The sequence below is a fragment of the Eleginops maclovinus genome, chromosome 11, assembly GCF_036324505.1.
Source record: "Eleginops maclovinus isolate JMC-PN-2008 ecotype Puerto Natales chromosome 11, JC_Emac_rtc_rv5, whole genome shotgun sequence".
Classification (NCBI taxonomy): Eukaryota; Metazoa; Chordata; class Actinopteri; order Perciformes; family Eleginopidae; genus Eleginops; species Eleginops maclovinus.
In genome coordinates, this window is record NC_086359.1 from 5,774,810 (window position 1) to 5,787,887 (window position 13,078).

Sequence of the window (13,078 nt, forward strand, 5' to 3'; positions counted from 1 at the left end):
TTCACCTCCAACAAACTAGGATTCTTTCAATGTATTTTTATCATACATGAATCAAGCTATGACCAATGTGTCTTACTACAATTCGTTTTTTGGCTAGAGCTTTTACACACCTGGGTAACAATGATGCCAGACGCAGATGGAAGTTAGATTAATGTATTTTCATGCATGGTCCTTGTTCGATAAAGACATACGAACCCTTTCACTACTTCACAAGTCAATTAATGTGCACCTACTATCATGAACTGTAAAGTGATTAATAGGTCAAACATTGAGTGGCCTCTCCTATGGGGAATCAGCTATGACTGGGATAAAACACAAATTAAATGCCATTTGAGTTTGTTATTATGTAACCTGTTATTGTACTATAAATATAGCTACTGTGGGATTATAGTTCAGTTCAGTTCATATTGTTTTTTAATGATATGTCAACATTTTCAAAAACACATCACAACACATAATTTAATGGAAAAACAATACTGTATTCTGAGTGGTCATGAGACCCTACTATAAATATCATGGGTCACAAAATGAGGTAGCAAATACAAAACATTGGATGGAATTAATCATCAAATATTCACATAATACAGGCAGGGGTACACACAGTCCAACACTATATCAGGGATGTGTAATTCCATAAAATGATGAAAATAAATATTGAAATTCAACACTTTGTCCTGCTACAATAAGAGATGTTACCTAAACCTCCAGTGACAGTTCTGCTCTACTCAAGTTTCCAAGTAAAGCATGACAGTGTAACAGTGAGCCAGCCAGCACAGTACCAGGATCCCGAAACTGAAGCAGCACGATGGATTACAGCCAATTGTTTCATTATTCATGCCTGTGCTTTTTTTTTACTGCATCACGTCAAAAGGAGAAAAGGGCCTTCTACTGGGACGTCAGTTTTAAGGTCTACTGCACATTTCATCAATGGGTTTGTGTGTTCAAGATGTCAGTTAATCAGAAGACATTTATTAGAACGCACACTTGAGATTGAAAAAAGTGAGAAAACAAAAGGGCTCAAATTTAATCAGTGGTAGAAAACTGAACCTTCAGTTATCATTCAATTCATCATTTTTTCCATTTGTGAATTGTAGAAAAACTTGCTAATGCAATTTCTTCATGAAATTTAATGTGGCAGGACATTATTAATACAAAATGAGGTGGCAGCAGTGGGGTTGGTGTGTGGAGTCCACTAGGTGGAGCCAAAGAAAGTGATTCACAGTTTTGCTTTATTTGCTCTGAAGATCCAATAAAGCAAAGCTTCATCCAGGTGCTACACCTTGGGTTAGGTCAGTCTGACCACTCGTTTTCATCCAGCTCAGAGTCGTCTTCAGAGTCAGTGTACTCCACCGCAATGCGGCGGGACAAGATGGTGGCCACGTCGTTCCCTGCCGGTTCCTGCTTGTTCTGCTGCTCCTGCTGCTCTTGAACTTGCTTCAGCTGGATGCCTAATAAAAGCACACACAGTATATTCAAATGAAATTTTGTACATGCTTAAGACGAGGATTTTTCATTTTCTTGACTTGTATTTGAGTCCTAACTCACCCATGCGGATGGCGGACAGCAAGTCACTTCTTGCATCTCTCACAGGTTTAGCCTCAGCTCTATTGCCATCACTGTGTCCTGCTAGGTATAAGAGTGCAGCTGGGGGAGGGAGAGGTGGGGGTGGAGGTCCTGGGGGAGGAGGAAACATGTGTGGCCCTGGAAGAGGTACTGGTGGGAGCGCATAGCCAGGGCCAACGTGCAAAACTCCATTATGTGGCGTTGGTGGTAGAGCACCCAGAGGAAAACCAAAGGCTGTCTGGGCTGATGGGATGGGTGGGCCTGGAGGAGGAGGAGGGGAGCTGCAGATAAAAGAGGATTATGTTGCAGTTGAAATAAGGAGATATATTTATTTAGATTTAGATTTCATTTTCTTTCTCTGATTATGCAACAAAAAACCTACTTGTAATCTGCAGGTGAACGCATTGAACCGTTCATTCGATCTGCAGCATGAGGCTCTGCTGTGGTGTAGGTTACTCTGTTGTAGTCGACATCAATGCTGTGGTATTCATGCTCCACAGGTGGTGAGGGGTGTGCGTTCCCGGGCACATAATCACGTGACTTGGCACGGTTACAAGCATGGTGGGCAGGCACTGGAGGGACGGGGTAGTCTAGGAGGTCAGGCCTGGAAAAACAATGAAAAAAAACAGTTGCCTTCACATATCCAGATGGTGGATTTGTGGTTATAATATCGAAATTGAAGCCTTACATAACAAAGATATTGAAAATAGGATCAACCACAAATAAAGCAAAGTTTAGATTATATTCCTCCCAATCCCTCACTACAATTTCCAGCATTAAATGTTTTGCATACAACATAGTCTTTTTACAGGTACATTTTTAAGAAATGTGAAAATAAAGATTGGGAGGGACAGAGGGATGATATTTGAAGTGGTCCAGACAATCCTCGTGGTATTTCATTTATTGAATTCTTTCAGTATTATCCAGTTTTATTCTCTGGGAATATACAACTGCAAATGCACCAAAGCTGTGCAGTTTGTAACATTTTAAATGTTGATTTCATCTAAAGATTTCCTTTGTTGCATCCATATACAGTCCGTGAGGAAAGAAGCACTAACCTGCCATCTGGAGAGAGCGAGCCCTCAGATGACGCCCCCCGGCGGAGAGTCTGCGGGTGGCGATGATCTGGACGAAGCTCTTTATCGAAGGCCATCATGTTCCACTGTTGCTTTCTGTTTCGAACCTTTCGCACTTTCTTCACTTCGCGCTGAAGGGTGCTGCTCTCCACACATCGCTTCTGTTCCTGGAAAGGTGGATACAAAAGGATAATGAGAACTCATCTTACAAAGAAAAGTATAACAATTAAAGCAGTTGGTAGAGCATGCTCTCACCCTTTGCCTCCGCCTTTCTTTCCTCTTGTCCTCTGTGTCCTGAAGCATTTTCTCCTTCCACAGGTCAAAAAAGTACGACGGGTCTGAGTAGTATTTCATCGCATCAATGGAATCCTCTCTGTATTTAATCACAATTTCATAAATGAAGTGAGAGGACTAGAAATGTAACCATTTTAGATGTCAGTTTTTACAATGCACGCATTACCTGTAGGCAGTGAGGGTGCTGAGGGGTGGAGGACTGTCACTGCTGTTGTGCATCTCAGCCACTGAGTTGGGAATGCTGTCTTTAGACAGAGCCTGCTGGTCCTGCACAGTCGAGCTTTTAAATGCCTTCCTCATGTTAATGTCCTGAAGAGAGACTACACAGCAGCAACACAGAGGTTTCAAGTTAAATAGAAAGCATGTGAGAGTAAAAGAAAAAGAAGGTATTCAAACAACAGATCATTTCCAGTGAACTAACCTTCCTCCACACTGGAGTCCAGCTGTGTTACCTTGACGGCCAAGCGGTCGATGCGGTCCTGGAGAGAGTTGGCGCGCACATAGAAAGTGTTGGCTTCGCTGAAAAGCTCCCCAAAAACATTTTCTGCTTGTGTACCTGCAACCAGAGTAGGAAGTAAGAAAATGCAAAGGTGTTTCAGACCCGAGATAAAAAATGCAAACATGACACATACAATTTATCAAAGATACATTTCTGAATCTAAATATATCTGGATTAAAGATTAACATTAACTGTTTGGCCCCGGCCTGCACATGAAAGAATTAATGGCACACGTCAGGCAGCTCAGATCCTCTTAATGTAGGAGCTATCATTAGACTACCTCACCCTGTGTCTCCGCCCACTTACTTTCAATCTTATCGGCCTGTGATACAAAGCTTTACGGTAAACACTAAGCCTTTGTAACTTCACTAAATCCACGACACACACACAAGCACACACATAAGCACCCAAAACAACCACATACGCAGACTCAAGCACAACAGATGTCCAGGAGAACATTGGCAAGAATGGAAGTAGTCATCACATACAGCATATGGTACAACTTGCTCCACAAACAGTGTCATTCACTTGCTTATGTACAAGAGAGGGTTTTTCACAGTCACAATATGGAGAAATACTGGCAGTATACAATACTCTGTTCAGATTAGCTGAGGCCATCGTCAGAAATGATCATGGGTGTCATATGCCTATCTCCCTAGAGGCTGAATCACCATGTTAATCGTTGTCACATATCTTAATGCCTAAAACAGTGCGTCATGCTTCTCTTTTACGTAATCATACATCCTGCTATATACACTGTTGACACTCTTATGTTAAAAACACAACCAATTCATACTTGGAATTTTTATTTGCTTTCTTTATGCTGTTGGGAGTGTTTATGCTTAAAATTTGGAACTGGTCATAAAGCACATTAAACAAGCATCCAAACATATTTTGATTCAAACATAAATAAATATAGTATCAGTGATCTTACTCAGACTACTGAGCTGGCGGATGATGGTGGACAGCGTATTGTTGGTTACACATTCCAACTCGTTGCCAATCCCATCAGGCACTGCACCGTGGCACAGGTGTCGAGGCTGAATGTTTCTCTTGACCAAAGGCATGACCCTGTCTCACATCTCGACCTCAGCACCTGCTGGGGGACAGAAGACAGCATATTGTATACCACCGTACAACCTGCACTGCAACTATGAACATATTGATCCCTATTCATAAAAATATATCTATGTTTAGCAAACATGGTGTCTTAATCCATGCACTTTCTTTCTCTTTCGCTGCAACTTCACTGCACGGTTTTCTAAATGTCATTTAACATTTAAGTCAGCAGACGATTAGTCTTTTATGTTAAGATTATATTTGTTTAAAAGATTGGTGAGTGTGTTGACAGGGCCAATTGCTGTTGAATGTCACAATTATCACCACCTATCAAAGTAGAACACCTATTATATGTTATTGGACTCTCTTAAAATGGATTAAACATGCTAAGTAACAGCTGTTTTATTCAGCAAGTTCGTTGTTATAAAAGAATTGGGATGACAACAAATGGAGCGGTTTTTCAGGTAAATGTGCTAGTCACTTTACACTCCTTTATCGAATAGACTTAAAACAAGGGACTGAATGATTACCAATAATCACCGATAGTGGTTAGCCAGCACACTCAAAAAACAATAAGAACATCAACTAACCATAATTACCATATATTTTAATATTCTGTGCAACATAGCAAACAAGTCAGAGAGAACCCCTGAATGTTTAATTTCCCAGGGGAGAAGAGCTGCTTCCCTGACAGTGAGTTTGGATCCATGGAAAGCATGAAAACTGTAGTCCACATTTAAGCCATTTTTAACAAATATAAATAATGATATAAATTCATACATTTGGGGTCAATTTCTCAGTATCCAAAAAAAGCAGTGCAAGTCAACATTCTTTGACTGTCAACAGTGTTTACTAAAGCAATGTCAAAATGTCTATGAATTAAAGCCAGCAAGGATTGTTTTCCCGAAATGTAGCGAATGGCAGACTGAGAAAAATAGACAAAACAAATTGAAACTATAAAGACCCCCAAAGCGATGTTTTTTGAGTAATGTAAAACAGGTTTTGTTTTGTAATTAAAGTATTACATATTAAAACAGCCTATTTATGGTTTGCGTCAATTACCCATAATCCCCCGCGTCCTATAAAAGCGCACCTTGCTACTATGCTAGCACTACGACGTTCATCGCTGTTTTGGAGGCGATTGGAAGCGGCAGACAATCACAAAAATGTTTGTTCTTCTTGACTAAACGTTAAACTTCACACAGCAGGTAACTTTTTCAATACACGTACAACAAACATGGGATATCTAACAACATGTCGGTGGCACAAGAAGATAGTTAAAAAACAAACCATAAAGTTGCCGTTGGGCTAGCATTGTTGGTTCAACGTACGTTTGTTCTGACGTCAGCACGCCGGGGAGCAGCAATGAAGGTCTGGTCCGAGCTGTTTTATCCAAAACAAACTAACTATGTGCTGGCTTGCTTCAGTCGTGCGCTGGACATTGATAGTAGTCATCTCTGCAAGGCGGAGTTCACTCTGAAAACAAATCTCTTAGGTTCAAATCACAGCTTGAGCCATGAGGGGATTTGGCCAGCAGCTTTACTCCTGTCATCCAATCACAGCTATCATGTCAGCCCTGGGACATCCAGGGTTTTACTTCCGCATCTATAAGTCCTTTTAATGGACTATTACTCATTAGCTGCCTTCTATGAATTGCATAAGAATATGTCGGTTTTCCATTATTAATAGTTACAACGACAATGTAAGCTATGAACACATGTTCTATCAATGATGAGCCTGTTTCTCTTGATTTTATCATGGAATTATTTATTTGATATTGTACAGACAACATCAAATACTCATTTTCTGAGAATGCAGTTAACAGTGAATGTTCGGCCTTTTACCTGAGTGATTCCTTTGATACAGACTCATTTATTTATTCACTTATATGGAGTGAGCCTTGCTCAAGGGCACCTCGGCTCCTAGGCCACTGCCGAGGTGCCCTTGAGCAAGGCACCTAACCTCTATCTGCTCCCTTGGCGCCGGGTACCTGGCTGCCTCTCTGCTCTGCCACCTCTCCTCTGCATGTGGTTGTGTGTGCATGTATTTCCTCTGTGTTTGTGCATGTATATCCTCTGTGTGTTTAATGTGTGTCAACACAACAGAGTAGAGAAAGCAATTTCCCTGTAAGGGATTAATAAAGTATGTCGTCTTCTTCTTCTTCTTCTTCTTCTTCTTCTTCTTCTTCTTCTTCTTCTTCTTCAACAAACGTATTTCTGCGGTCCAAAAGAAGTCCACATCTACTCCTGCAGCCTATACTTTGATAAATATTCCTCATGTTTTGCATTTTGTCCAAAATGTTTTTATTTTAGTCTTCTTCAACTGTTCCCCCTTCTCTACAATTTTTATTTCAAACCATCCATCCGCATGAACAGCAGTATGTGTCCTACCCAGTCCCGGTGCATTAATGTTGTGGTAGGGCCGACCTGGATTATAAGAGAAAAGAGACACTCAGCATTTGATTGGAAAGCTACACACACACACACACACACACACACACACACACACACACACACACACACACACACACACACACACACACACACACTGCTCTTTTATCACAGATGGCATCATCTGGATTGCAGGAAGGACTAGTGTAACCCAGATATAGGGGCTTAAATCTCAGCACACTATGATTCTAATACTCATTGTTACATGAGAATTGTTTCAGGCAGACTTTGTTAAATGCAGCAATGATGTAATCTGCAGTACTTTTAAAACATAAGTTAAAAAGTAAGGCAAGGCAAGTTTATTTATATAGCACCTTTCAACACAAGGCAATTCAAAGTGCTTTACAAACATGAAAGACATTAAGAGCGTTAAAAAATAGTGCAGCAGAAACACCTTATAGGAGGCAAGGATACAGCAGACCCTGTTTTTCTCATGTGCTGTTCCTTAATTTTACAAAAAATACAGTCTTTGTTTTAGTTAAATAGCTTTTCTTATAAAACGTTGATAACAAAATGGATTGTTGTATTACAGTAGAACATCCATGGTGTCCCCAGGGATGTAAACAAAAACATTCTATATTTTTTTATTGATTTGATACATGACGTCCATGTGCTGTTTAGCCGGGGAGCAAAGCATTGCCCTGAGGGGTCTCCCCCATATTTTAGACGTTGCTGTAATCTCTTGGCCAGCTCAGAAGTATTAACCCCAATACTGTGCTTACCCTTCCCCATTATCGCCATCATTGACCCTGCTGGTTTCACACAATGCAGCCAACAACCAGCTTACCCACTTACTGCACAGCGGTCCAAACACTAACACCTCCATCATCCATTACACACAGACACCCACACTGCCTCTCCTCTGATATTTGTCCTCCTATTACGGCTTTCTGGTCCTACTCCATATTGATCACGGCCAATGCCTTGTCAGTTATTACCCAGTGAGTGAACACCACACACACACACCTACACACACTGGGCTTTTTATTACATTACATTTCATTTAGCCAACGCTTTTATCCAAAGCGACTTCCAATAAGTGCATTAAAATGTGAAGAAACAAACTCAAATAAACAAGAATTCTCAAGTACATTGGCTTTTAGCAAGTGAAACAATTGCAACCGTGTCAAAATGTTTGTGTTAAAGTAATAATGGTAGTCCACGCTGTCTAACTGTATTAAAGGAAATTCATGTTTATGTTTTTTAATTAACTTGTGAATAATCTTTGGATGAAACGTATTGTAAAGCTACATTTTGAAGCAAACTGGGATAATCTGATTAATCAGCACCAACAGGTAAAGAAGTTATCAGGTTAACTTTATCGGTGTAACCTTTGGCTGCTAGAGTCTTGAAACATTTAATCGCTTCCTCTGTGTGGAAATTTCCCTCTTTGCCGTTTCAAGTTTTCAATCTGATGAGGTTCAATCACAGTGCTGCTCATGTACCTACATTTTATCAAAAGGGTATATACATTTTTAATTACCCCCCAAAGTTTGAAGAAGTAACCCAGATGATTTCCTCTCATCTAATGGAAGATCATGGTGTAAGTGGCATTATGGGACATGAAGGGTGGAGCACGTCCAAGTCAAGTCACCTCAGCTTCACCTGCTTTTGTGCATACACATTTAAACTCAACTAAAACGTAAAGTTTAGTGGAATTGGAATAGTGCTGTTGCATTTGACTTGTTTCTAACTTGTCTATTTAGCTGTCATTGGGGTCAAACTCGTCACACAAACTCTTCACCTTCACTTGGTGCCATCTGTTGGTTAACGTTGGAAGCACAAGTGAATGAGCCGTTTATTTGTGGATTTAAAATAAATGTGTGTTTGATTATTGATTCCTAATTGGTCCTTAAAGACAGTTATAAGAAACCCAATAGCATTTATATGTAGTACATGTTTACAACAGCTTACCAGCTTTGTAATGTGTGCATTGTATTCTTGTCTGTGGGAATATGTGATTTGAGGAATTTGATTGAATGAATATTTGTCTTTATTGAACAGATCCTGCTGCTGATCAGCTATGTGAGTGAATAAGAGAAAGGGAAGTCTCACCACTTGTTGAGTCCACCTTCTTTTCCTCGGACTAACGGGAATCCAAGGTAATGGATCATTTAGAACCAAATCATCCACTCACACACTCCTAAGCGCCTCTACAACTCACTTTAGGTGAGAATAATGGCTTTTAAACATTTAGCATAGTCTTCATCCAATGAGTTTTCTCATGTTGTGATGTTTGACAGCACTGTGTGCTCTTAAACTTAAGGTTCGAAATGTATTCTCGCCAACCAACTCAAGGTCTACTTACTAGCTTTTGTGGGAGCTTTCAACTAAACAACATGTGTGAGTATAACAAACATGTGTCAGGCAAATGATTGCACCTTATACCCTTTTCTGTTTAAATGCAAGTTATATGCATCTTATTTTCAAACTATTTTGTATTGTGATAAATAACTTATCAGTACAGCTATTCTCTTCTGCATTAACAAATCATTCAAATTCACCATACCTTGTCATTATAAAGCTATCAAGTAATTATCCAACTGTTTTTCTTCTCCTTCTTGTTTACAATGGGCCTTTACAAAGCACAAAACCTTACATTTTCCCATAGCAGAGCGCAGCACATCACACGCCAGTGGGAAAAATAATCAGCCGGAGCTTAATGCCGTATCAAAAGCCTCACAGTTCCTGAGCAGCCGTCTTTAGAGGGGGTGACTCTTAGAATGCCTCAGCTTGTTTGTCTCATGGTTTAAGTGGTGCACATAGCCATGGAAAGATCATTAAATCACTGTTTTACCACTTGGCTTAATCCCCACAACAAAAGGGGAAGATACAAAAAAAGAGAAAATGGAGAGAAAGAAGTGGTGGGCGAGATTAAGTAGAAACTTGATGGATCCAAACTGACGGCTCTGTTTCCCAGCGTTGCTAAGGGGAGTTAAGAATCTTGATTCCACATCTCCCAGGCTGAGGAGTGGCTGCTGATCGGACGTCTCCCATTACCCCTGCAGTGGCTAGCCGCGCTTGTAGTGTCCACTGCTGTGGCCATCTGCCGGATTAACCAGCAGGATATATTTTTTATAGAGAGCATCCTATTCATATCCTGCCTGCAAAGGTTTACATTAAGGTTGAACTCGGGTGCGCTTACAATGGCAGATGAAGTAAGCTCTATCCTTCTTACAGCACCCCTCCCCATCTTCTCACTGTTTGAGAGACTGATAGCACTGGGTTGAAAGGGACCTGCTTCACCGTGGCATGAAAGAGGATCTCAAAGCATTGCCACTGTCTGCTGCCGGTTCTTTTTTTCTCGCGCTGACAAGAACGTGGTGCCCAGCATGAAAAAAACATTTGTATGTGCCAAGTGCGATTGTTTCTTCTAATAGGCATCAACAGGCCAACTTCTCTGTGTTACCATACAGGTGAACTCATTCCTGGGAAAATGTTTTTTTCTTTCCCAGCCTTGTAGGCGCGATGGCGTCCCCCTTTTTCCTCGGCCTAACGGGATTAGTCGTGCCAGTGCTACCCCGGCTGTCACGGTACTGTCTACTTCCCATCTCTCTTCTGGGCCTCTAATGTGATTAACCCATTCCCTGTGGTCCAAATGGTTCTGGAGGGTGGGTAGAGGGGGAGGGGAGGAGGGGGGCACCTCCCTGGCATGTTCCTCCCCATGCCTAACTCGCCATCGTTGGCACCTTTTGTAAAGCAGGAAGAACCGAGGTCGAAGGTCGGTGATGGTGTGCAGATGAGTAAAAGTTGCTGAATACATAAACTCAGATAAATAAAATAAACAGTTTTTGAAACCATTACCAACTTCAACATTCATTTTGTCTGAAACTTATTAAGGTTATTTCCTCTTCCCCAGATCCCACTGAACCAGCTCGCTGTGTTTAAACCTGATCACATCTATTCACAGCTCCTCCATCATTAATGAAAATCTGTTCAGGCTGATCTGTATTGTGGCTTTCACAGTCACCACCACTGAATATTTACTGCTTGCTTAAGTGGAGACAATAATGATTGCCTACACCCATCATCTTGTCAAATGTCAGTGTTGAGGGGCTTCGCCTGTTTAACACGTGTCACGCTCATTTTCGACACATCTTGGTCGGGGCATCTGCCGCACGCAGAGGACCACATGCCCTTTGCCACCGCTCACAGGGAGAAGCCTGCAAAGCAAAGGGCTACATACAAAACCCCGAGCTGAAATCACCTTTACAGTGGCACACCCTTGTCATTTCACATTGTTATATGTGTGCTGATGTGCAGCGTACTGTAGCTTCTTGGAATAATGAGGAACGTTCATTAACATGTGCGTGAAAACTGTTGATCTCACTCTGCTAGCCTCTAGAAGTGAAAGATCAAGATTGTTGTTTAAAGAAATGAAACCTATTTTGTTTAATCATTTATTCAAATAATTAACTGCATTCAAATGTCATATTTTCTTTAAGAAAATGGCTCTTTGAATGTAAAGGCTGTGTTTAGATGATATCAACAGTGCTACAATTGCTGCGTATGTGTACAACAGATACAATTTAGCTTAACTGACTTAAACCCTGATTTGTTTTTTCAAAGATCACATGCAAATGTAACTTGAACCCTGTTCTGAGACGGAAAAAAGACATTCCCTGTCGTCCAACACCTACCCGCATGCTGTGTTCAGCCGCGCTTCACGTGAGCGCACAGCCTTGGTCAGGCGACGGCACAAAGAATTAGGAGTCTTAATTAAGATTTTTTACAACTGTGCATGTGCTGTTCATAGGCGAGACAACGGGCTTGAAGAGGAGGGGTGTGGTGGATCCTTAACCAGCTGCCTGCTCTGAAACAAAACCCAAAGTTAACACGGAGATCCAGACAATGCAGTAATCTGCGGCTCGTCTGTAAGGTTATTTATATGTCAATGCAAAGCTCAAAGCTTGTGCATATATTGAGTGTTCATATTTATATTTTAGGCATGAAAGAGCTAAGAGAAAACAATTCAACATTGTGGGGGAAAGACAATACCGTGCATGAGGGGGTAGCGCCCCTTGTGTGGAGATTTGGTGGGTTTCCAATCCTGATATCCAACTCGGCACCATGTAATGGAAGGTGACACTTATTGTATTAGCAGGGGCTAATGAGTGTCTAAAAGCCTGTGTGACTGTGTGTGCAGAGGAATCTCATCGTGTGTGCTGGGTGGCAGGAAGAAAGCACAGTATCTCTGCAAAGTAGACGAGGCGATAAAGTGCAGCCACGCGAGGCCCCTCTGAGTTTCAAGCACTTCAATTCTAATAGAGATATAAAGAGGAGAGAACGAGCTTCATTTGATGCCCATTCTAGATGAGTTCAGGCAGGTAGACTTCCCCTGTAATCACACAGTCAGAAAAGACACAAGACTCCAATGTGAATTCTGGATTTCCTGAGCCCCTGAGCCAATATGTTTCCCTAATCTTGTCTCTAAGGACTGTTAACAAATGTAATGCAACCCCCAGAGGCGTCTTGCAGCCAAAGACGGAAGTAAACTAATTATTCAGTTGTGTATTACCTCAGTCAAAGCAGCACCAAGGCATATCAAACTCCTATTAAAAGCTTAATGTACTGAAGACTCTTTCCTTTCAGTTCATCCTGTGCAAACCTTGTTTTGAGTAAGTTTCACTCGCTCATCCTGTAACGTATACCTTCAGTATTACTTGTAAACTGGTTAGCAGGAGCCACCCTCTTTGTGCATGTTGTTCTTTAGCATTTCTTTCCATCTGTTGTTCACAATAATGAAACACATGTTTGTGCATCTCACTGAGAGAACACTACTTTAAAGTCAATTTCTTTGGTGGGTAGACAAGCAAAATAGATCAATGTTGCAAAATTACTTTTATTAATTGGTTTGTTATGCTGTTAGCTTCTTAGTTATATATCTATATCGAGTGTTATAAAATAAATCATTCAGCCTCATAAAAACTGTTATTGGTGTAGTACTACCTTCTAACCACAAGGGGGATATCTAACTAAATGAATTGGGCATCATTATCAGCTGGACATCTTTTTAAACACTGCAGCAGTACCAAGGGTCTCCATTTACTTTAAGTGATGGGGATGTACTAATAGAGTTAGTTAACTGTCTGTTTTAAGGCTTTTTAGGAATCAAAAAAATGTCAAACCTTACTAGT

The 13,078-nt window shown here is 41.0% G+C and overlaps 1 protein-coding gene and 1 long non-coding RNA gene across 5 annotated transcripts; one reads left to right on the plus strand and one right to left on the minus strand.

Moving 5' to 3' along the window:
• Nucleotides 1-156: 156 nt before the first annotated feature.
• LOC134872336 (actin-binding protein WASF3-like) lies at nt 157-5,961 on the minus strand. 4 transcript variants are annotated; one of them, XM_063895600.1, is made up of 9 exons: nt 5,823-5,961; nt 4,367-4,531; nt 3,355-3,489; nt 3,100-3,253; nt 2,895-3,012; nt 2,622-2,806; nt 1,946-2,167; nt 1,546-1,844; nt 157-1,448 (listed from the first exon to the last, which is right to left on the minus strand). In XM_063895600.1, the coding sequence occupies exons 2-9, from the start codon at nt 4,497-4,499 to the stop codon at nt 1,291-1,293; spliced, it is 1,404 nt and encodes a 467-aa protein (XP_063751670.1). In that variant the 5' UTR covers nt 4,500-4,531; nt 5,823-5,961; the 3' UTR covers nt 157-1,290. The 4 variants fall into 4 exon arrangements, with proteins under 4 accessions (XP_063751670.1, XP_063751672.1, XP_063751671.1 ...); XM_063895602.1 differs by having other exon boundaries at nt 5,782-5,961; XM_063895601.1 differs by having other exon boundaries at nt 4,367-4,528; nt 5,823-5,952.
• Nucleotides 5,615-10,531, plus strand: LOC134872337 (uncharacterized). The gene is made up of 4 exons (XR_010166791.1): nt 5,615-5,699; nt 8,946-9,043; nt 9,208-9,284; nt 10,397-10,531. It is a non-coding gene; the product is annotated as an uncharacterized LOC134872337 (long non-coding RNA).
• The last annotated feature ends 2,547 nt before the right edge of the window (nt 10,532-13,078 follow it).